This window comes from Pituophis catenifer, unplaced genomic scaffold, assembly GCF_029215685.1.
Source record: "Pituophis catenifer annectens isolate HBS135680 unplaced genomic scaffold, rPitCat1.0.hap2 SCAF_4, whole genome shotgun sequence".
NCBI classification, from domain to species: Eukaryota; Metazoa; Chordata; class Lepidosauria; order Squamata; family Colubridae; genus Pituophis; species Pituophis catenifer.
In genome coordinates, this window is record NW_027256884.1 from 95928970 (window position 1) to 95950978 (window position 22009).

At 35.4% G+C, this 22009-nt stretch overlaps 1 protein-coding gene across 1 annotated transcript in view; it reads left to right on the top strand.

Moving 5' to 3' along the window:
• The first annotated feature begins 2985 nt into the window (after nt 1-2985).
• The window catches only part of MYH15 (myosin heavy chain 15), an 86877-nt gene continuing 67853 nt past the window's right edge, over nt 2986-22009 (top strand). Inside the window, exons 1-11 of the mRNA XM_070942705.1 lie at nt 2986-3132; nt 3634-3737; nt 5784-5927; nt 6862-7018; nt 10617-10644; nt 11457-11550; nt 13970-13990; nt 15176-15268; nt 19041-19104; nt 19199-19297; nt 21399-21502. Of these exons, the coding sequence (XP_070798806.1) occupies nt 3042-3132; nt 3634-3737; nt 5784-5927; nt 6862-7018; nt 10617-10644; nt 11457-11550; nt 13970-13990; nt 15176-15268; nt 19041-19104; nt 19199-19297; nt 21399-21502 (999 nt within the window). The 5' untranslated portion in view covers nt 2986-3041. The remainder of the gene's footprint in view (nt 3133-3633; nt 3738-5783; nt 5928-6861; nt 7019-10616; nt 10645-11456; nt 11551-13969; nt 13991-15175; nt 15269-19040; nt 19105-19198; nt 19298-21398; nt 21503-22009) is intronic.

Here is a 22009-nt window from a genome sequence, read left to right on the forward strand (position 1 = left end):
GAACCTGTTTTTTTTTTTTAATTTATTTTTATATGCCGCCCTTCTCCGGAGACTCAGGGCGGCTTCCAATGCGTTAAGCAATAGCCTTCATACTTTTGTATATTTTATACAAAGTCAGCTTATTGCCCCCACAAACCGGGTCCTCATTGAATCTGTTGATACCAACATTCATTTATAATGGAGAAAAATGGAGAAAAATCATATATTTAAAAGACTGCAGTATCACTTTTATTCAAATTCATAGTTAGAATCCAATGTGAGTTTCTAAATCCCAAGTTATCATTAAATTCAAACCTTGAAGAAAAAATAAGCAATATGCCCTGTGGCTTTTTGTATCATTTTGTATCATAAGTCTTCTCATATTTGAGCATTTTCAGAACCTGTAACAGTTTATGGTTCTATTTAATTTTTTGGCTGTTTCCCCTTTATGAAAAAATTCTAGCAAAATGTTACAAGATTTCAGTGTTCACTGCAGGAAGAAGGAAGTGCTATTCCTTGGTTTTTGTAATCCACTCAGAGAACAGTAATAATTAGAAATTATAATGGTGCATGAGCAATTATATACTAAATGTCACAATATCTCCAAGGAATTTTTTCATTCACTCCACAAGAAACCTGAAGAAAAAAGGTATTGATTTTCTAAATTTCAGCTATGCATTATTTTATTTGCTTCATCAATTTATATAACTGCTCACTCAATATAAAAGTGACAGTACAAAATAAATTCAGTAAAAGAAATTAATAAAAAAGACATAGAATATATAAAGATATCAAGAACAGGGAAAGAATTCATCCAACAGGCATACTGCATATTGACAATATCAGCTCGTATTGAATAGACAGAAATAAAGGGTGAAATAGTAATGATCTAGAAAGCAAAACTAAAAAAAAACCATTTAAATCATCTATGTAAATATTTTTTATTTATTAAATTTATATAACCAAATGTGATTCTATGCAGTATATTCTTATTCATCATAGTGTTTTGTTTTATATCAGAAGTTGTATTAGCCATCTAAAAATGTCATATTACCTAGGACCAAGTGCCACTGAATTCACTGGGACTTAGCTACAAATAAATCAGTTTAGATTGGATTGACAATGTATTTAACATTTATTTATTTGGTAATATTAATTGTACTAAAAGGGATTTTTGTTCATTTATATGAATATTTTTACTCCCAAACATCTACCATATTTCATAATGACTCCTTGTTTCATTAAGGGGAATGCTGATTTCATTTTAAACAAAATGAATGAAACTACCATGATGTGTGGCTCTAGTTTTCAACTTAAGAAAATTCAAATTTTACTTTAAATGAGAACAATATTCTGCCTGTTCAGTTGTTTGTGACTAGTTGTTAGCTATGTTGCTGTCAATCTACATAAATAGTTCTGAACTAAGTGGTCTGATTCAATATGGCAACATTGTGTGCCAAAATCAGCCTTCCTTAACTCCTACAATCTCCAGCTGGCAGAATTAGTAAGCAATTATAACAGTTGTAGTACCAACATATTTGGAGGCACTAGGATGTGTTGGGAGTAGAACAGGAGTGGGAAGCTGAATTCTCCAAAGGGGGAGTGTATCTCTTCAAGGTCAGCAGATTGTCACATTATGGCACAATAATGGGACATAAATAGCTTTTAAAAATTTATCAGCAAATTGTGGAGTATTAGGTACAAAATGTTGTCCATATCAGAAATAATGTTTCCAGACAAGATTAAGTCTGATCAGTATTTTTCTATTCCCCTAAAAAATCAATGCTGGGTGATATATATTGAAAATGTTCCAAATGAATCATTTGAGCCTGAAAAAAGGGGACTTGAAATAATAAGAATAACCTGGATATGTATAGAATCAATTATGTGCACAATCAAATCAAGAGCCTTGGTAGTACAGGGGTTTAAGGCACCCTGTTATTAAACTGGTTATTAAGACCAGCTGCCTGCAATTACTGCAGGGTTCGAATCTCGCCAAGGCTCAAGGTTGACTCAGCCTTCCATCCTTTCTAAGGTAGGTGAAATGAGGACCCAGTTTGTGGGGGCAATAAGCTGACTTTGTATAAATATACAAAAGGATGAAGGCTATTGCTTAACGCATTGTAAGCCGCCCTGAGTTTTCGGAGAAGGGCGGCATATAAATCAAATTAAAATAAAAAAAATAAAAAATAAATAAAGTACTACTAAACTATTGTGAGCAGTCCTCTAGAAACCAGAATAACAGAGACATTTAAAAAATAAATGAATGTATGTGTTTGGAACTGGGGAACAATGTTACCTGTGGGCTTTAGAACATGCATTTATTAATTTAATTTAATATTTAAATATTAATATAATATTTAATTTAATTATTCATTTATTAAATTTATATTATTTTATAAGTTTTCTTTTGCTGCAGAGAATGAGCAGTGTGCTTCCAAATTTATTAATTAACTTGCTCAATGTATGGCCCACTTTTCCACTAAGAACACAATATAGTATTTGTGGTAAATTTTTCTCCAGTATTCTCCCATAATAATAATCCCACAAAGTAAATTGGCTAAAAGATAAAGGTTAGCCCAAGGGCAACCGGTCAGCTTTCTTTCCTCAAGAGGAATTTGAATCTGGATGTCACCAGCCTTAGTTCAATATTTTAATTTAAAATTGTTATTTCAACCAAGAAGCATATTCTTTCTCTCTGCTTTAGTGTCCTGTTACTTTAACAGAAATGATTTTTCTGATGCAAATGTATCTCTTAATCTCAAATACACAGATTTTCTCTTTATTTATTCAGGGTCTATGTTTGGCTATGTTGGAAAATAGAGAATAGTGTAGAGAAGAGTAGAGCAGAGCAGAGCAGAGCAGAGCAGAGCAGAGCAGAGCAGAGCAGAACAGAATAGAATAGAATAACAGAGTTGGAAGGGACTCTGTTATTCTATTGAAAAGTTGAAAAGATGTTACCTACTTCTGTTTGGATATTTTAAATTTGTCATTTTATCTTTGTAGGCTAGCTTGCATCATTTTTCTTTTGTGAGCATACATTCTTCACTTTGCTTGCCAAGATGATGGACATGTCGGAGTTCGGGGAAGCTGCAGCTTTCCTCCGAAAAAGTGAGAAGGAAATCATGGTGTTGCAGACAGTGGCCTTTGATGGTAAGATATAATGTGATTCTTCTGCCCATTATTTCTCCTAGACTGGTAAAGCAGATATCTGATTGGATACAATATAATTGAAAGTTCTGATATAAAAGGTACATTGTAGGTCTGAACTTGGATTTTAGCCATTTTGCTGTCTGGGAAAATGTTACTCTGGTTGAATCACAGAATCAGACTAGTTATATCAGGCAAAGTTTATAATATAGCAGGTGAGGACCAATTATTTGTTGTTTTATATTTAAATAAACTATCCTCTTTGAGGTGAAGAAAACATTTGGCTAGGGAATTCTGGGAACTGAAGCCCACCCATCTTAAAATTGCCTTATCTGGATAGATTTTGCAGGCATTACTTAATCTATGAAATGGGTTGAGCATTTAGAGAAAGCAAGCGGCTTAAATACTGCTAAGAGAACATTGTATAATATATAGCTGGTGTTATTTGACAATTTTAAGTATTTAGCATGCTTGTATAACAACAAAAATGTCTTTCTTTTCAAGGAAAGAAGAAATGTTGGATTCCTGATGAAAAGAAAGCATATCTTGAAGCAGAGATCAAGGAGAGTGGTGGTGGCAAAGTTACTGTAGAGACAACAGATGGGAAGGTAAGGAACTTGGCCTCTCCACTCTCAGAAAGGGCGTTCAGGTAAGACAACGCCCCTTCTCTGATTGATAGGTCACAAGTGCAAGACCTACAAGAAGAGAAACAACAAGCCAGTATAAAGAGTTGGTCCAGAAGCACTTTAACAATAAGGTCAATTAATCCAAGGACAAAAAAGAAATGGCACATATAGCTGGAGATTGCCTTTATATTTTTATGTCTTTCTGCCCATCCATCCATCCATCCATCCAACATCCTTCAGTGTTGATGCCTGGTGATTGTCTAGAGACAAGTCCTTATAATTTTCTTGGCAAGAAATTGTCTTCTTCACAGGGCTGAGAGAGAGTGATCGGTTACTTAGCTGAATTTGTGTGCCTAAAATGGGCCTAGAAATCATTGCCTCCTGGATTATAGCATGACGTCTTATCACTACATCAGATTTGCTCATATATACTGTAGTATGTCAGTGTTAAAATATAAGTCTTTTTAAAAAGAGTGCAGCAGTTTCTACCTTGTCCTGCAGGGACAACTATTGTAGCAACTTGATCAGAGTTCCCTACAAATACATGCATATCTTTGGATCTGAGGCTTGGTTAAGTGCAATACTTGTGACACAATAGTGGGTTTCAAATCCCAGCGCTTACGCACTTACTTTGTGAGCACGCGGCACTTCTGTGCATGCACAGAAGGTTCTGCACATGCGCAGAGTGTTTTTGATGACGTCTGGGCGGGTGGGCAGAGCCTCCTGCCACCACAACCAGTGTACCCAAACCGGGGTGAACCGATAGCAACCCACCCCTGTTGTGACAGCTCTGAATATTCTCAGAGGCAATGGGCAACAAAACCTTAAATCTTTTATGTCACATGCACAAATACAAAGCAACTGATTATAAGCAGAGTAGAATAAAAAGATCTGACTTTACAAAATGATAGAGGTAGATTTTGTAATTTTTTGTACATTCCCCAAAAAGAATTGTAAACAATCTTAAAGCAGTCAATTGCCACTTTAATAATTGTTCAGTTGTTTGGAATGTTTTTAAATAAGCATGCTTCTTTGCTCAGTTTCATAAGTTTTTAAATGATTTCATTCATGAAATATGCTTTCCAGTGGTTGGAATTTAACTTTGAATATAGCTTACAATCTTCTATGTCAGATGGCTTTTAATTTATTCTTAGATAGCCAGCATCATTATTAATATCTGAACACCTCAAATCCACTATTATTGTTATTTGAATTTCTACACCATACTTTATAAAACAAAATTACAAACCTACCATTTACAAACAGCAATAGTATCCCATAATTTTTAAAATAAGAGATACATTTTAATTTTTCTATTTGATAATCATCCCAAGAGATAATGGTACAAGACTGTGCTGATCTGTTTAAAATTTAAGTTGCATTTGTAAATAATGTATACTTGGGAATAATCTTTAATAATGTCCTTTTGTAGTGAGGCTACTATATCCACAAAGACAGAAAAATACAAAATTACTCACAACAGATAAGTGGACTGTGAAGATAGTAGAATTTGCTAAAATGGTTAAATTGACCTGTTTATTAGGAGAGGAACAATTTTGTAAAAAGACCAGAAACCTTTTATGGACTTTTTCCTGAAAATGGACAAAAATGAATTGGTGATTTTGGAAAAAGGGTTGTTTAGGGAAAAAAGGACATGTTATGTGATTTGGGAGGGGGAAGCAGTAATAATTATGTTTGTAACTGCTGCAAAGATCAGAATTCACTTATTTAGATATTTTTCTTTCTCTTTTTTCATCCTATTGTTGATTTTTTCACTTTTTGTCCTATCATCCATCCAGCCAGCCAGTTATCTATCTGAAAACCTGAGTGATCTTGTGTCAATCCCTTTTATCTCAGCCTTAGGAAAGAGGCAATGGCAAACCACTTCTAAGAAACCTTGCCCAGGCAATCTCCAAGAATCAGACACAACTAAATGGAAGATAGAGATATACATAAATACCTTTCAAATTAATAATAATGGGAAATAGAATGCATCCAATTAAAAGTTCTTTTCTCTTTTTCTTGCAGACTGTTACTGTAAAAGAAGATGATATTCAGCAGATGAACCCTCCAAAGTTTGACATGATTGAAGATATGGCTATGTTGACCCATCTAAATGAAGCTTCTGTGCTATATAATTTGTATAGACGCTACTCTAACTGGATGATTTATGTATGATTTCTTTACTTTGTCATCTTAAAATGTGCTAGTTGAATAACATATTTTTGTAGAAGAATGCCTTAATGTTTTTCCCTAAAGAATTGTTTAGGAATTATTTTTATGAAATAATTTTTGTGATACATTCCTCTATTTACTTTAACAATATTGTGAACTTTCTCCTTATCAGCCTATTTAAAGGACAACAATTTGTGGAAGGCTGTTTCCAAAATGAAAGAAAGCAAATACATTAGGCTCAGTAGAGTCAATGGATACTGTGTTTTGGGTCAAGGATGTTGGAAAAGATTCTTTAATAAATAAATTATTTTTCATCATCTTTTTATTCTGAAAAATTTCTAAAGAGAGAGAAGGATGTGAATATGACAATTGAATAACAGCATTGTCTTAAGGCAAAGTTGTACAACCCTCAACCTACAGACCTCTGAAGTTCTTGTGAGCCCCCAGAACTCTCTCCTCAGCTGGCTATTGAAATTAAGTGTATTAATAATTGTAAAGTTGTCTGAAGATGATTTAAATTATGTTTAAAACGATGATGTTTCTTTGTTTGTTTGCATAATTTTTTTAATATGTTGCATTTATTTTAGATTTTTAACCCACCTTTATTATTTTTATAAATAAGTCAAAGTAGTGAATATACCTAATACTCCTTCATGCTCCTTTTTTTCCAACAACAACAGCCCTGTGAGGTGAGCTGGGCTAAGAGAGGTAAACTTCCCAAAGTCACCAAGATGCTTTCATGGCAAATGCAAAACAAACTCACAGTCTCCCGGTTTCTAGCCTCTACTAGATCTAACTTAAGAATGTTGGAAGATTATGTATCTATTTTATTCGATATCCTCTTTTATATCCTTACTCCTTACTCCTTCTGACACGAAGAGACAATATTCCTCTTATTAAAAATTTTGGTATCTATTCTTTTCATTTCTAGACTTACTCAGGCCTCTTCTGTGTGACAATAAACCCTTACAAATGGCTTCCTGTCTACAAAACGGAAGTAGTTTCTGCTTACAAAGGGAAGAGACGCTCAGAGGCTCCTCCCCACATCTTCTCCATTGCAGATAATGCATATCATGATATGTTGCGTAGTAAGTAAATCTATTTCATCACAATTTTTTTTAAAGTTATGTGTATGTGTACATGTAGCCTCGAGTGTCCCCAGATCAGTTTGTTAACATTTGATGACAAATCAACAATATACAGCAGTACAGTTTTTAGTTAATATAATGTAGGTGTACTAAATCTCTGCTGGACTTAACTCCTTAATTTGCTTTTTTTTCCTTAAAGTTGTACAGAATAGAACCAAAGTTTCAACTGTGACCTTTCTAGTGATGTCATCTTCATTCTGGCCTACAAATACTTTTTTTTTTATTTATTTAAAAAGGCATATTCTACACTGGAAAGCATATTCTGCTTTCTAAAAGATTTTTAGCACGTAGAAGATATCTTATTTGAAATTACTTTTATCTATTTATTTATCTATGGATTTTATATGCTGCTCTAATTAGACACATTTATGAGCAGTGTATATTCCATGATCCATTAATTATATTAAAACAAAGCTAAAAATATGGAGACATTCACAGAAAAGTAAAACAATCCAATATAACAATAAAACCTTCCTAGGTCAGTATGATATCAATTCTTAGTACTATACCGTCAGGATCATTAAATTATCCATCGATCTTCAATACTTTTTGGAAAAGCGTGGTCTGAAAAGAATGGACTACAGACTTCAAGGACTATGTTGTTCCCAAGAGTGAGAATGATGCAAAGAAGGCCAACCCCTGGAGTTCTTGATGTTAGCATCTCCTAGGTGTTAGGAGCTTCAGTAAACTCTCCTACTAGATGTCATAAGGCAGGCATATCGATCTGTCCTGCAGAGCCATAAAGAGAGTCAAAGAAAAATAATTGTATCCCATTATTGTATACAATTATATTTTTGATTACAATTATTTGGAAACCTGGTCGCAGCCGATACAACTTCCAAAGTACTGGTGTCAGATGGACAAACAAAATAGATGTCATCATAACTTGAGCCTGTCATTTTGGAGATTCAAAATCTTCAAAGGAGCCTGATGGCCAGTTGCAATAATCTAATTGTGATGAAGCCTCAACCCATGGTGACAGATGATGACACTTCACCCAGTGAATTCATAGATCTGTTAAATTGGAGAGATGAGAGGGTTGATCCCTTAAGGCATGCCACAATGTAAGGTACTAGATAAAAAGTGAAGGCTCTAGAAGTATAAGAATTGTGATTCTTAGCTTCACTCACATTTGGCACAATAAATCTATGTTGCCTTTAGTTGAGTTAAATTTAAATATAAAAATGACGTATGATTATCACCAACTCAGACCTACCTTCTGCACTGCTGCAATGATAGGTTGTGATTATCATAATCCAAACTGGACCACATTGCACATTTTGGCACATTAGATTTCTTCCATCAGAGGGCAGTAGTGATGCATGCTTGACATCGGGGAGAGAATATTTGCACTGCTTTCAACATTTATGGATATTACCATACAAGGTTTACAGACTATAATTGTGTGTAGTAATTTAAAGAGCAGTCTGGTACAAATGGATACTTTCTTTGCTGACATAGAAGGCCATAATATACTAAATAATATGTTATACATTAAAAAAAATGTATGTTCAATAATATACACAAAAGCCAAACAAAATCTGTAATTCTTCAAGCTCTAATAATATGTTTTACCGACTTGTATAATTATCTCGTATTTAAATATCTACTTTAAAAGGCAGGATTATTGTTATAAGGCAAAAATAAGGCCTAGCTTGACTCTCTTAAACTCAGTTATTTATTTAATAATATTTGTAGATCACTCCAATCCTTTTGTTTCAATAATTTTTGTTGTTATAAAAAAAAAAAGGGACTCTAGATTAGTGGTTTTCAACCTATGGTTCAAAACCATGGAGGTTCACAAAGGCTTGAAGATTATGATTTAAATCTTGGGGGTCCATGACCACAAAATATATTTAAAGGGGGTCCCTGGTGAAGAAAAGGTTGAGAACCATTGCTCTAGATGATTAACAATTAAGCATAAAAACACAGTTGAAATACTCTTAAAAATGTTAGTTCAAAAAATTTCTATGACTAATATATCCAGGCAAGGGTCAAAAGCATGTTGTAATCATATGGTTTTTACTGATTTACTTATTTCTGAAATGAAATAAGGGGTTGAATGTACCTCAGGTATACACTCCTATACCATTGTTCTACCAAGTTACAAGCATCTCTTAATGGTGGTCTTAAGCCCTCTTTAGATGTTTGGACTTCGTGGGCAGATTCAATTCTAGTAAGGCTCTGCCTCATATATTTCACTGTTGAGCATCTGAAGTTTTGAAGATAAAAGCAGCACTTTGAGCTGATCTAATGGAAACCTACTAGTAAACTGTAAAAAATGATTTCAGCAACAGAGTGGTCAATGCCTGGAATGCTCTACCTGACTCCGTTGTTATAGCCTCAAACCCTCACAGTTTCAACTTCAAACTGTTCACCGTGGATGTCACTCCCTTTTTAAGAGGTCCATAAAGGGGGCATGTACAAGCGCACCAGCGTGCCTACCGTCCCTGTCTTACTGTCTCCATTTATTTGTATTTACTTCCTTTGTTTATGTTTATGTTCATACCTATACTTGTCATCTTGTGCATGTTTGACAAACAAAACAAAACAAAATAAACAAATAAACAACACAATGACTTTAAAACTAGTGTTAATCTGTACTGCTCTCCTCTCAACAGTGTGGCCCTCACATACTCTGTAGACTGCAGCTTCTGAGTCATCCTTAAAGGCACTTCAATGTACAGTGCATTACAATAATCCAACTAAGTAGTGAGCAGGGATTGATCACTACTTGGTTGGATTATTGTCATGCAATGTACATTGAAGTGCCTTTGAGGATGACTAGGGCATCCTAAATTAGATAATATAACTAGCACCCCAATCAGAGTTGGGCAACAAACCCATAGCCACAGTTTCACTCCAACTGCTAGAACATGAACTGAGTATCTAGGAGCACCTTCAAGTCATGAAACACTTGCTTTGGAGATAGAATTCCCCCGTTCAAATTACTATGTCTGCTTATTATTGGGTTTTATAGTTATTTACTAATGAATAGCAACTCTTGGCATAATTAAAGTCATAAGTGACTATAGGCACCATCAACAATGAACAGTTCAATTGTACAACTATTCAGGATTTCAATGGAATTTCTAGCTCAGTCAGAGGTGGCAATGTGTAACCAGGTGTCATCAGCGTATTATTATTTAGTCCCAAGGTGGTGGATGACATTTCCTAACAGTTTCATGTAAATGTTCAATAACATAACAGCCTTAAGCTCTATGGGACCCCACATTACTCGTACTCTGCACTGTCAGCAGAATCAGATACAAATGGAACAGAACAGGCCCTCCAATTTCCAAATTCTGTAGAATACCATAGTCAATTATACTGAATGCTGCTGACAACTACCATCCACTAGACTAGAACAACCAAAGCCCTTTTTACTGATGATCAGGATGATACATTTTCCTGTAGGATTCTCTGTAGTAGAATTTTTTGACAAGAATGCCCTAAAATATGTATTTTAAAAATAAGCATTAAGAATAATTTAGGAGGAGGAAATGCTGTTGAAATTTTTTTTTCCTCTTCCTCATAGATCGAGAGAACCAATCAATGCTGATTACGTAAGTGACTCTTCTCAAATACTTTATATTCAAAAATTACTTTTTGTAATAGTTTCTAGAATTTTAGCATAACATGCAAATCTAGAGGAACCTTATTTTCTTGATTGCTAAACCTTTCCATTTTGGCATACAGTTAAATTTGCTCTTATGTCCTAAAAGCAACCTTGGTTTGTATGAAAGCTTTTTTATTGAGATTACCTTAAGTCATAAATCTGGCACATTTCAAACAAATTGCCCTAGTATTCCTTTCTAACATACATGAACTGTAGATTTAAATGGATCTTGTTTGAGAAGCACTTTCAGAACATATTAAAAACTATGCTGAATTAAGATCAAGTTTTATCTTTTATTCCAGTACCTTATTTGCTACAGGGCCCAATTGAAAGCATCACATCAACAGCCTTTACCTGAAACTGCTCATAAACAACTTTTATTCGGTGGCACATTGGCTATGAGCTAGCATCATTACCATTACCAATGGAAAGTCTTACCCTCCACATTGGACAGTCTTTCCTCTTTTCTTTAGTGTACTATGTTTGGACTGAAGTTATAGCGATAACCACCAGATGGCAGCAGAGTTCTCGGTGTCTCTTTTCTGCCACATAGAGGTCATCTGGATTGTTGTAACCAAATTCCGGTAGTTCCATTTTCCCATAAACATTCATTGAAAGACCACTTTTTAAAAAGGGAAAGTTAGCATTACAAAGAGATTAATTTTCAAGTTGTATTTTCTTGTAAATTAAAATGTTGAGATGCTATCTGTCAGGTTTCGATGTCTAGTGCTGACACTATCATCTTTCTTTTGTTTACAGTGGAGAATCTGGTGCTGGCAAAACTGTGAACACAAAACGTGTCATTCAGTATTTTGCCACCGTTGCAGCAATTGGTGAACCTGGGAAAAAAAATGTAAATACAAATGACATTTACTTTGTATATACAATGACTACATAGTCACAAATAGCATGATAATTACCTATGATGCTTTAAAGAAATTCCAAGAGTAAAAAGACCATGAATCTTTTCTCCAGTTTGTACCATTGTTATAATAGTTATGACTGGGCTTCAGGTATAGCTTATAGGAATATTAAATATTCTCTCTCTCTCTCTCTCTCTCTCTCTCTCTCTCTCTCTCCCTCCCTCCCTCCCCCTCCCTCTCTCTCTCTCTCTCTCTCTCTCTGTCTGTTTTTCAAGAGGCAACTGGACTTTCTTGTTTTTCTTTAAAGACATTTCTCATCCAAGAAGCTTCTTCAGTTCTGACTGGATGGTGAGAAATGGAATGACTGAAGAATATAAATCCTTCCATTCCCTACCATCTGTCAGAGCTGAAAAAGCTTCTTGGATGAGAAGCAAAACATCTTCAAAGAAAAACAAGAAAGTCCAGTTACCTTTTGAAAAAGCACCTTTGGGGAAACCATGACCTGCATGACTGAAAATCTCCATTGACACTCTCTCTTGGCTTCTCCCAAATAATGTTGAAAATGATAATTTTGTAAGGCATTTATGAATTTCTAAGAGATTTCCTACACCCTCTTTCAGACAAAAGAGGAATGATTATAAAAGTTAAGTAAATTTGCAGTATAAAATGCCTCTGACCTAGGGGAAAAACACTGCTGTTGTCATGCCCCTGTTGGAGTGTTACTCTGAGATGGAAGAGGAACAGTGACAGAGAGCGAGCGAGTGGCTCTGTTGGCTGTGGAGTAAACTGGGGAAGGGCAAAGTCAGGCTGGGCTGAGCAGGGAAGAGTTAAAACAAGGGAGAGGGGGAAGACCAAAGCCCACCCTGTCCTCATCCTAGGGCACGCAGGGAAGAACGGAGAAGAGAGCAACGTGGGTTGCGTGGTTTAGGAGGGAAGAAAGGGCCCTGATCCGCTTCCCAAGATACACCTGGAGCTGGAGTTTAAAAGGAGAGGGAAATGGAAGGGGCAGTTGTCAGGAACAAATGCTTATTTCATGTTCGTGTTGACTGCTTTATCTGAGTTCCTGGATCCTCCCAACTGGTTTAATTTACGGCCCTGCTACTTCAATTCTGGAATTCCTTATCTTGCTTGCCCTGCTAGATTAATTACCTTATCTTGCCCTGTTGGAATTATGGTTATTTATTTATTTATTTATTTATTTATTTATTTATTTATTTTATTTTATTAAATTTTTATACCGCCCTTCTCCTGGAAGACTCAGGGCAGTGTACAGCCAGAGATAAAACCCACAACAATATAAAAGTTAAAAGACGAATTAAAAATATTAAATAATTTGGCCAAAAAAGCTAAAATAAAGACAACCCATTAAAATAGCATTAGGCCAACCCTGCTTGGTGAAACAATAGCATTTTGAGGGCGTGGCAAAAGATGCGAAGGTTGGGAATCCTACGAATCTCCGGGGGCAGCTCATTCCAGAGGGCAGGTGCCCCCACAGAGAAGGCTCTCCCCTTGGGGGTCACCAGTCAACACTGTTTGACGACGGCACTCTGAGGAGTCCCTCTCTGTGGGAGCGTACTGGTCGATGGGAGGCTATCGGTGGCAGAAGGCAGTCTTGTAAGTACCCGGGTCCTAACCCATGGAGCGCTTTAAAGGTGGTGACCAACACCTTGAATCGCACCTGGAAGACCACCGGGAGCCATGCAGCTCGCGCAGGAGCAGTGTTACATGGGAGTGTCAAGTCGTTTCCATAATCACCCACGCGGCCGCATTCTGGACCAGTTGGAGCCTCCAGGTGCTCTTCAAGGGGAGCCCCATGTAGAGAGCGTTACATGGTTGGAAGTTTTATCTGCTTACAGGTTTATGGAAGGGTTTTTCTCCAGACCGGAGAGTAAAGGGACATTGAGGGCAAAGTTTGGAGCTAATAAAGGGACTTGTACTTATTTTCTGGCTGTGTTGCCTTTGTGCCACACCCTGGGTCATCACAACTGTTTTAATTATTTACAACGTATATTTTTAGTATTGTCCTAGTGGAATAGGTATGTTTTGCCATTAATTATACAGGGCATAAAACAGCTCCTTCAGGTGGGACAAGACATGAACAAAGTTAATCGGCATATGTAACTGAAGCACTGATCTGATTCTTGGTGATCAGGACAAGGACTGGTCAGGATTAGTAGTTTTGAGAGAACAATCAATAGTAACCAATCCATGCTGCAGAAACTAAGTCTAAACCTAGGTACCATTTTTTGATTAAAAACAAGAATCTTAGAATTAAAATCATGATGTGTCACCTATCAAAGTGAATTGTAAAAGGAATACCTAGTAAAATCACAACTGGAATGGATTGATAGATGAATATATGTTCTTGGTCTTTTCTTCAATTTTGTTTTTATGTTTTGTTTTAAACAGCAGCCAGCCACCAAGACTGGGGTAAGTTATCTACATTTGATTTTGTGCTATCAAACTGTTGTCAACTCTTAGTGACCACATAGTGACTGTGCAGATAGTCATCTATATTACCAAAAATTAATCCAAGAATTTTCTGAAGTTTATAAGTCATGTGTACTATAATGTTAGTGCTTTAAAATGTAAGGATTAGTTTGCATTCATCCATTTATTGAATTATAATGGCAGTAACTGTAAGAGGAATGCATGATTCACAACCCTTCCATATTTGCCAATTGCTTTTTTTCCATTTTAAAAATTATTTACTTGAGGTACTGTCTCACATTACTGGGACTGTCCCACCCTACCCGCACCGGCAGAGGGGCACACTGAGGATCCTGTCAGTCAAGGCACTTTGGCTGGCGGGGTCCAGGAGAAGAACCTTCTCTGTGGTGGCTCCTGTCTTTAGGAATATCTTACCTCCTGAGGTGAAATTGGCTCCCAGCCTCCTGACTTTTCGTAAAAGTCTTAAAACCTGATTATGCCAGATGGTGTAGTGTACTAATGGGGGGAACGTCACACTAGAGGTGGTTGACTAATTAAAGGCTAATACGAAATCCCCCCTTTCCCTGTGTATCTGGCTCCCCCCCCTTCTCCATATTATGTTAATGATTTTATTTTGTTTTGCTTGTCATTTTATATTGGAATATTTTAATATTTTTAAATGTTTAACATAATGTAATGTTATGTTGCAAGCCACCATTTAAAATGAGATGGGTGGCAAAAAAAAAATTCTATTAAATAAATACAGAAAAATCTTAGACGCAAGGAAGGATGGAATTGTTGTAATGCTAAGCCAATATTATGTAGGACATCTGACCAAATACAGAGATTTCAGCTTCTTCATCATAGAATTCATTGGCTGACCTTGGGACAGCCATTTTCACTCCAAATAGGTTGTGAATATGAAATGGGAGAAATATCTCCTATGTCAACTTCCTTGAGTTTCCAGAATAAAGGTATTTGAATTGGAAGGATTAGCAATTGTCCATGTGAAAGCTATTCTGCAGTTCTGACCACATCTTAACCCTGATTTAACTGTTCTGTCTGAATATCTGGACTTTTGTATATTCTTTGCATAGTGTTGCATTCTTCTGGTTTATCAAGGTGAAGCCAGGAATTGGGTATATGGTTACATTCTAAAGGTACTTAAATTTTTTGCATTGTAAGGGAACCCTGGAAGATCAAATCATCCAAGCCAACCCAGCTTTGGAAGCTTTTGGGAATGCCAAAACTCTGAGAAATGACAACTCTTCACGTTTTGTAAGTAGCATTTCTAACTATGGAACATTACCATTTTGCATTATTATGCTCATAAAATAAAAGCAGAAATTGAATTACATTAAAATCAGTTTTTTAATAGTACTGAATTCCTTGATTAAGTTATTGGATTGTTTGTTACAAGTAATGTCAACAGCTGTTCTGCTGTTACTTATTGGAACATTTTGGCATAGAAATTGTACCGTCTTGGGATTTTAGCAACAACTTGGCAAGCTAAACCATAAGCAAACATGACTTGATTTATTCAGGTTTTCCTACTATAAAAATGGCAGGGAAAAATGGTGTTTAGAAATGGCCCAGAGGGAATTCAGGTTCGAGAATTTTATACAAGAACTTTTCTAGCCCCATCAATTACAGCCAATGATTTTTTTTTTCTTTTTATGCCCCTGTAATCCCTTTTATTGGGATGGAGTTGAAGCAACTGAATGGAGCTGAGTGTTTACTGGCTGGATTCCCTCCCTAATGCTTATGCGGAGTTCGCAGCAGATATTTTCTCTTTGCACCCTGATAGAGAAACATCTGTCATTACCTAGAATTGAACTCTCAACGTCCTAAGTGTGAGGCAAGCGTTTTCACATTGCACCACTCAAATCTAGCCAGTGATAATTATCCTAAATCAGAATACAGTACTAAGCGTTTCTGGTTCCTGCATAGGGAATCATTTCCTTTGGAAATATTCTTCCCTTTGTATGCTCTATCTTTCATCTTACCACTGCCAATACTCTCATGTGCTTGGAGGATATACTGTTTAATCAGAAACACACCCTAGAACCATAGAGTTTAAATATATGAAGTTGGCCCTCCCATAAATCCTATGCTTTATGGTCTCAGCAAACTCTGTCGAATTGATTTTCCTCCTCAGATGTTAATTTGCTAGAAGTTATGGTAGACACCATTGAATGTGATACTATCTACATCTTTAATCACTGTTGCCTGTATAGTTATAAAATACTGTCACATTAGAAAAGAACAGAAAAGAAAAACAGAGTTGGAAGAGACCTTGGAGGTCTTCAAATCCAACCCTATGCTCAGGCAGGAAACCCTATACCTTTTCAGACAAATGGTTGTCCAATCTCTTCTTAAAAACTTCCAGGGTTGGACCATCCATAACTTCTGGGGGCAAATTGTTTCACTGATTAATTGTTGTAACTGTTAGGAAATTTCTCCTTGGTTCAAGGTTGCTTCTCTCTTGATTAGTTTCTCTCCATTGCTTCTTGTCCTGCCCTCAGGTATTTTGAAGAATAGGTTGACTCCCACTTGTTTGTGGCAACCCCTTAGATATTGAAACACTGCTATCATGCCACTCCTAGTCCTTCTTTTGATTAAACATACCCAATTCCAGTAACCATTCTTTATATGTTTTAGCCTCCAGTCCTCTAATCATCTTTGTTTACCATTAATAAAGGTGTAATAGGGAAATATCTGATAATGCCATTTACCTCCTCAGAATTAAACATATTAGACCATTTACACATTCCTGGCATGAAGTATTTACTTCGGTTTTTTGCAAAGTTCCTAAATATACACAAACTGCTTACATTCTTACATTTTGTACTTATCTGAGAAGTGTGAAGGTAGTCCAAAGGAAACTTCTTCAAACTGATACTTTCCATTTGTGTTTGGCAACAATTTTAGAATTGGTTATCCTTGACCAAACTAGCTAGGAAACCTGAAGAATACAAGGTAGTTTTATGAACTTGTGGATAGAAAGGGATCCTATTCCTATTTCGCTGCCTTCCTCTAACATGTATTCACTCCCAACAGAATACACTTCTTATATCAACTAATGGTCCAAATTTTACATTAGTTCTGATGTTTATTAAATGAAAACCTCATTTTTCACTGAAATACTTGGCCCTTGGATTATTTTCCACTAAAAACATTATTATTCACTGGAAACGAGAAGGCATGCGCCGCGAGAAAGCAAGTACAGCACAGTTTTGTATATGTGAAACATTTGAGTGCTATGTAATACTCCCTAAGGGATTCAGCAAAAGTAAGCTGATCACAATAAAACCAAAGGACATATTTGTTCTAATAATGGCTACAAAGCTGCAGAAACCACAAACTCACACATTTAAAAAAAACGCTGAAGTTCCAGACACTTGAAAAGTATCTGTTGTAAACTGATAATGCATTTTAAGTCTCTGTTTGTATATACTGTATATAAAATGTGTGTCTTTCTAGGAGGAGTATTTAGAATAAAATGTGTATATCTTTGCACAGATATCTAAATATCACATTTTCTTAAGCAGTCCTAAACAATCAGGCTCCATGTATACCAGCCGTAGATTATTCATCTGTCAAACTGTTTTAGAAAATCTATTGACTTAGAATAGTTCCAAACCAGTTTCTCAGCACTTCAGGGAATGGCCATAGACTTGATCATTGTCACAGTTTTATTTTGGAAAAAATGTAATTTTTTTCTAGAGTTGAGCTTGACTCCCAGTAACCTCCATGCTTATTTGGTTCTCTTGACAACAATATGTCAAATATATTCTAGCTGCTCTATTCTTTGGGATTTTTAAAAAATCAGTAATCGAACTAATTCCTATAGCAATGTACCTTGCTTTTTTTGTATGTGAAGTTTTTCTATATCTAATGGTAGTTTCAGACTATTTTACAATGTCTGCTGGAGAAACATGCATATATATCTAAAGACAAAAAGGGAACCGTATTTAATGACTGTGGGAAGATATAATAGGACAGAGTAATATTGAGCATCCTGCTGATGTTTCTCAGCAGAAGATATTCAGTACCATATTGCTCCTGATATTGGAGATTATAGTCATCATGATCAGCATATGCTAAAATACAAATAGGAAAAATTATTTTAGATTAATATAAGTACGTTATGAAGTTCTAGCTTTTTTCCATAACTTTTGGCAATTGATTTTATAATTAGGTTTCACATTTCACAACTCAAGGTAATCAAAAGTAGCTCACTGAAAAGACTCATCAACCAAATCCCTTGTCAAAATAAAGCTAGACCATTTCACAGAGACCTACTAGTAATAAATTCATAGTCCTGACAGTGATAAAAGAATTGAGATAATCACAAGAAGCATCTGTACAACCATAGAGCATTCAAAGGAGTTGCACTCAGGCAGGGATTTATATAATGGAAAGTCCTATGTTCTACCCTAGGATAGGTAGTGCTGATTAGAGGTAATTTGGTAATCTTATTACTCAGAAACAATAGATCATTACTTTTAATGTGGTCTTTAGACAATCAGGCAGTGGAAATAACATCTGTGGATTTAGAAGCTGTGTTTCTGTGTCAAAGTCAAAATTCTTGATTGTGATGTATCAGAAATCCTGGAGATGGTTTATCAAGATTTCTGAGTATAGTTTGGGAACATGCATGGCAAACTCTTTTTCTAGCCATCGTCACCATTACTTCCTTGAATGAAGATTCATCCTTCCATGGAGTCATGTTTCTTTAATTATGTATTGGTGGAAAAATTTCTCCCAAATCTTCCACCATTAAATTAGATTAATGAAACTTAACAATGAAACCAAGACACTATTGAATATAAATTATATCTTATCACTTACTCTAAATAAACCATTGTGATTTATGCAATAAGCAATGATTTAAATAAACAATGGTGTAGCATAATGTTTGAATCAGTCAAAGATTTATCATAACATCCAAACAGTGCAGTTATCAAAGCAAGCTTATGGTAATTGGTGGGCTACTATTGGTCCTATATATTATCATTTTCACATGTTTTTAAATTTTGTACAATAGGGTAAATTTATCAGAATCCATTTTGGGACTACAGGCAAGCTGTCATCTGCTGATATTGAAATCTGTAAGTAACATACTACTTGTTATAACTATAGGCTTTATATTTCACATAAAACTTTCAACCTATTTTTCAATTTAATTCTTCACTCTCCAATTAGATCTTTTAGAGAAATCCCGAGTTACTTTTCAACAACCAGGTGAAAGAGACTATCACATCTTCTATCAAATCTTGTCAGGAAAGAAAGCAGAGCTACAAGGTAATAAAAAGGAAAACCATGTTATAATCCATGCTTTGTGTGCATGAGGCAAAACTTTTCTGAATGTGAATGAATAGAGGAACTGAGAAAGAAAAATGTTAATGTGAAATAACAGCCATTTCAATTTAATAATATCACCGCAATAAAAAGTGAACAGATAATCTGGAAAACTTTGAGTAGTTAAAATGACAATTTTCTATCTCCAAAATAAAGAGCAATCAACAATCTATTGAAATAATGCTAAAAAATAATTTACAGTTATTGATTTTAAATGATTATTTTATCTCATTATTGGCCATATTAACCCACAGATTCTTAGTCTACAGATTCTTACCTTATCCAGCACTTTAAAATAGAATATATGGAGCTCATATTAGATAACACTATATGTGTATAGAAGAAAAGAACTAAGTTTCTATGTATAATTTGTGTTTAGGGTAGATTGCGCACACGTATAATAGTGAAATCCTAGAATTCCACTACTGGTCAAGGTAGACAGTATTGTCTATATGGATTCTAACAATATGAAAATGAATTCTTATGTACCTCAGTTTATGTCTTGTATTGGGATTCTGCATATACCGGTAATTATGGATGATATTGGTAATACTTCATATAATTTGAAAGAGGAGGTTCCTTTCCATCCATTTTTTTTACTTACATCTGAATTTTTATGTGACTACATCTGTTATTACACAAAACCATTTTTGAATTTCAGTAGCTGGACCTGTCTATCATGTAGTTTTATACCCTATTTATGCATAAGGATTGTACATTTATGTGGATTGCTAGTGCTTCATGTAATACTAGCAAAGCTTCCCTTTATACATGTCCTAAATTTCTGCTTGGCAAAAGCAGTAATAATCTCATTTTTGTTCTTGTCATCCAGGCTGAGTGGACCATCTGCTAAATCCTTAACCGGTTAGCCTTTACTATGGCCTAATTAACGTAGATTAGAGAAACTGTTCCAAAGTGATTTTCAGCTAACAGGATTTGGATGGAAATATTCCACTGTGAAAATGTACCTTCCATGGTTAATTTATTCTTATGCTATACTTGCTGGCCATGATGGTTGTATGGATAAACTGCTGTCCACACAACAATTTTGCTATTACAATCAATTATTCACAGTCTGCACAGCTGTATATGTAGAATGGCAGAGAATTTACTAGAAGTAATAATTTTGTAAGACTGGTTGTTGACCACATTTTCTGATATCTTAATACATTTTTGAAATAATCATTTTGTCCTAATTATTGGGAGGGCGGGGAGAAGGGGGTATGATATGCTTCTTGCCCTGATTTGGTCATTTGAAATTACATTGCTTCTCCCCACAACATCAAGACATTAGAATCAGCTGAACACAATTTTGATGGGCTTTTGAAATATGAGAAGCTGTGTAAATGCCTTGCCCTTTATTATTTGTAGCAGAATAAGGATCAGTAAGCACATCTGCCTATGCTGTTTGACTGAAAAGCTAAGCAGGGTGTAGGATATGAGTCTATTGATCATGTGGAGTTAATTGCATACAGTATAAGAAAGCATCATTAGATGGAACTATTCAAAGAGACTTGATTATCCAGGCAAATAAAATAAAGTCAATTTATAGTTTCAGAATGGCTTGGAATTCAAGATCTTTTTAATCCTGCTGAAAATGTGTTCATGTTATCACTATCACTATTATGTTAGATTAATCTCTTTCTGAAGGACTAGAAATTTCAATAAAAGTTCTGTATAGGAACCAGGTTAATATAAGCAAAGTAGTGGAATAAGCCATTTTATAGTGATCAACTGTGGGTTTATATATTTTGCAACAAAAGTCTCTTTTGTTTGGCACTAATACTGTAGGATTGCATTGTTCTGTTCTTACGTGGAATAAATCCCATTGAATTGGTGGAACATATTCCTGTGTAGATATATGCAGGGTTGCATAGTGATATAATTTAAAAATAGAAATTGTACACATTTGTGTAGATCTAATTTCCCAGCAACTTTGAATAAGCCTTGATGTATGAATTGCACTTGTGCTATACTGTATTTTGACTTAACAGGAGCCCAGATCTTGAGAGAATAAATAGTTTTATCTTCTCCTCATTTGCAGATATGCTACTGGTGTCAACAAACCCATATGACTACCACTTCTGTTCACAAGGTGTTGTTACTGTGGATAATTTAGATGATGGGGAAGAGCTGATGGCAACTGATGTAAGACTTGTTTTTTTATTAAACTACAAAAGGGCATAAGCTGTTCAGTGAGAACAACAGCAATTTCCTTATTTGAGTCAGTTCAAGCCAATCCATATAAATTGTCTCACTGAACAGGATTGCTGAGCATAAATATGCAATGAATCCAGGATCAGTACATCAAAAGTCAGGGCAATTTTCAGTATGCAGAATGGTCTTAACAGTGAGTCAGCCTTAGTCTTCCTGTATATTATTTCAGAACAGGACTATATCAATAAACCCATGCTGTCAATTGACTTTCATAAATTGAGGTAAGAATGTAGTTCTGCTAAATCAGATTAACACCCTTCAAAGATCAGAATTTTGATTCTTATAGTGGTTAACCAAAGCCAGCCAGTATGTTTGCAGTTGAGATGGAAATATAGCAGTTTCCTGTTATTTCTTTGAAATGGGATTTGGAGGCATGCTGCCCACAGCAGTGTGAAAAAAATACTGAAACTACAGACAAATAGCCTTTGATAAACCTGT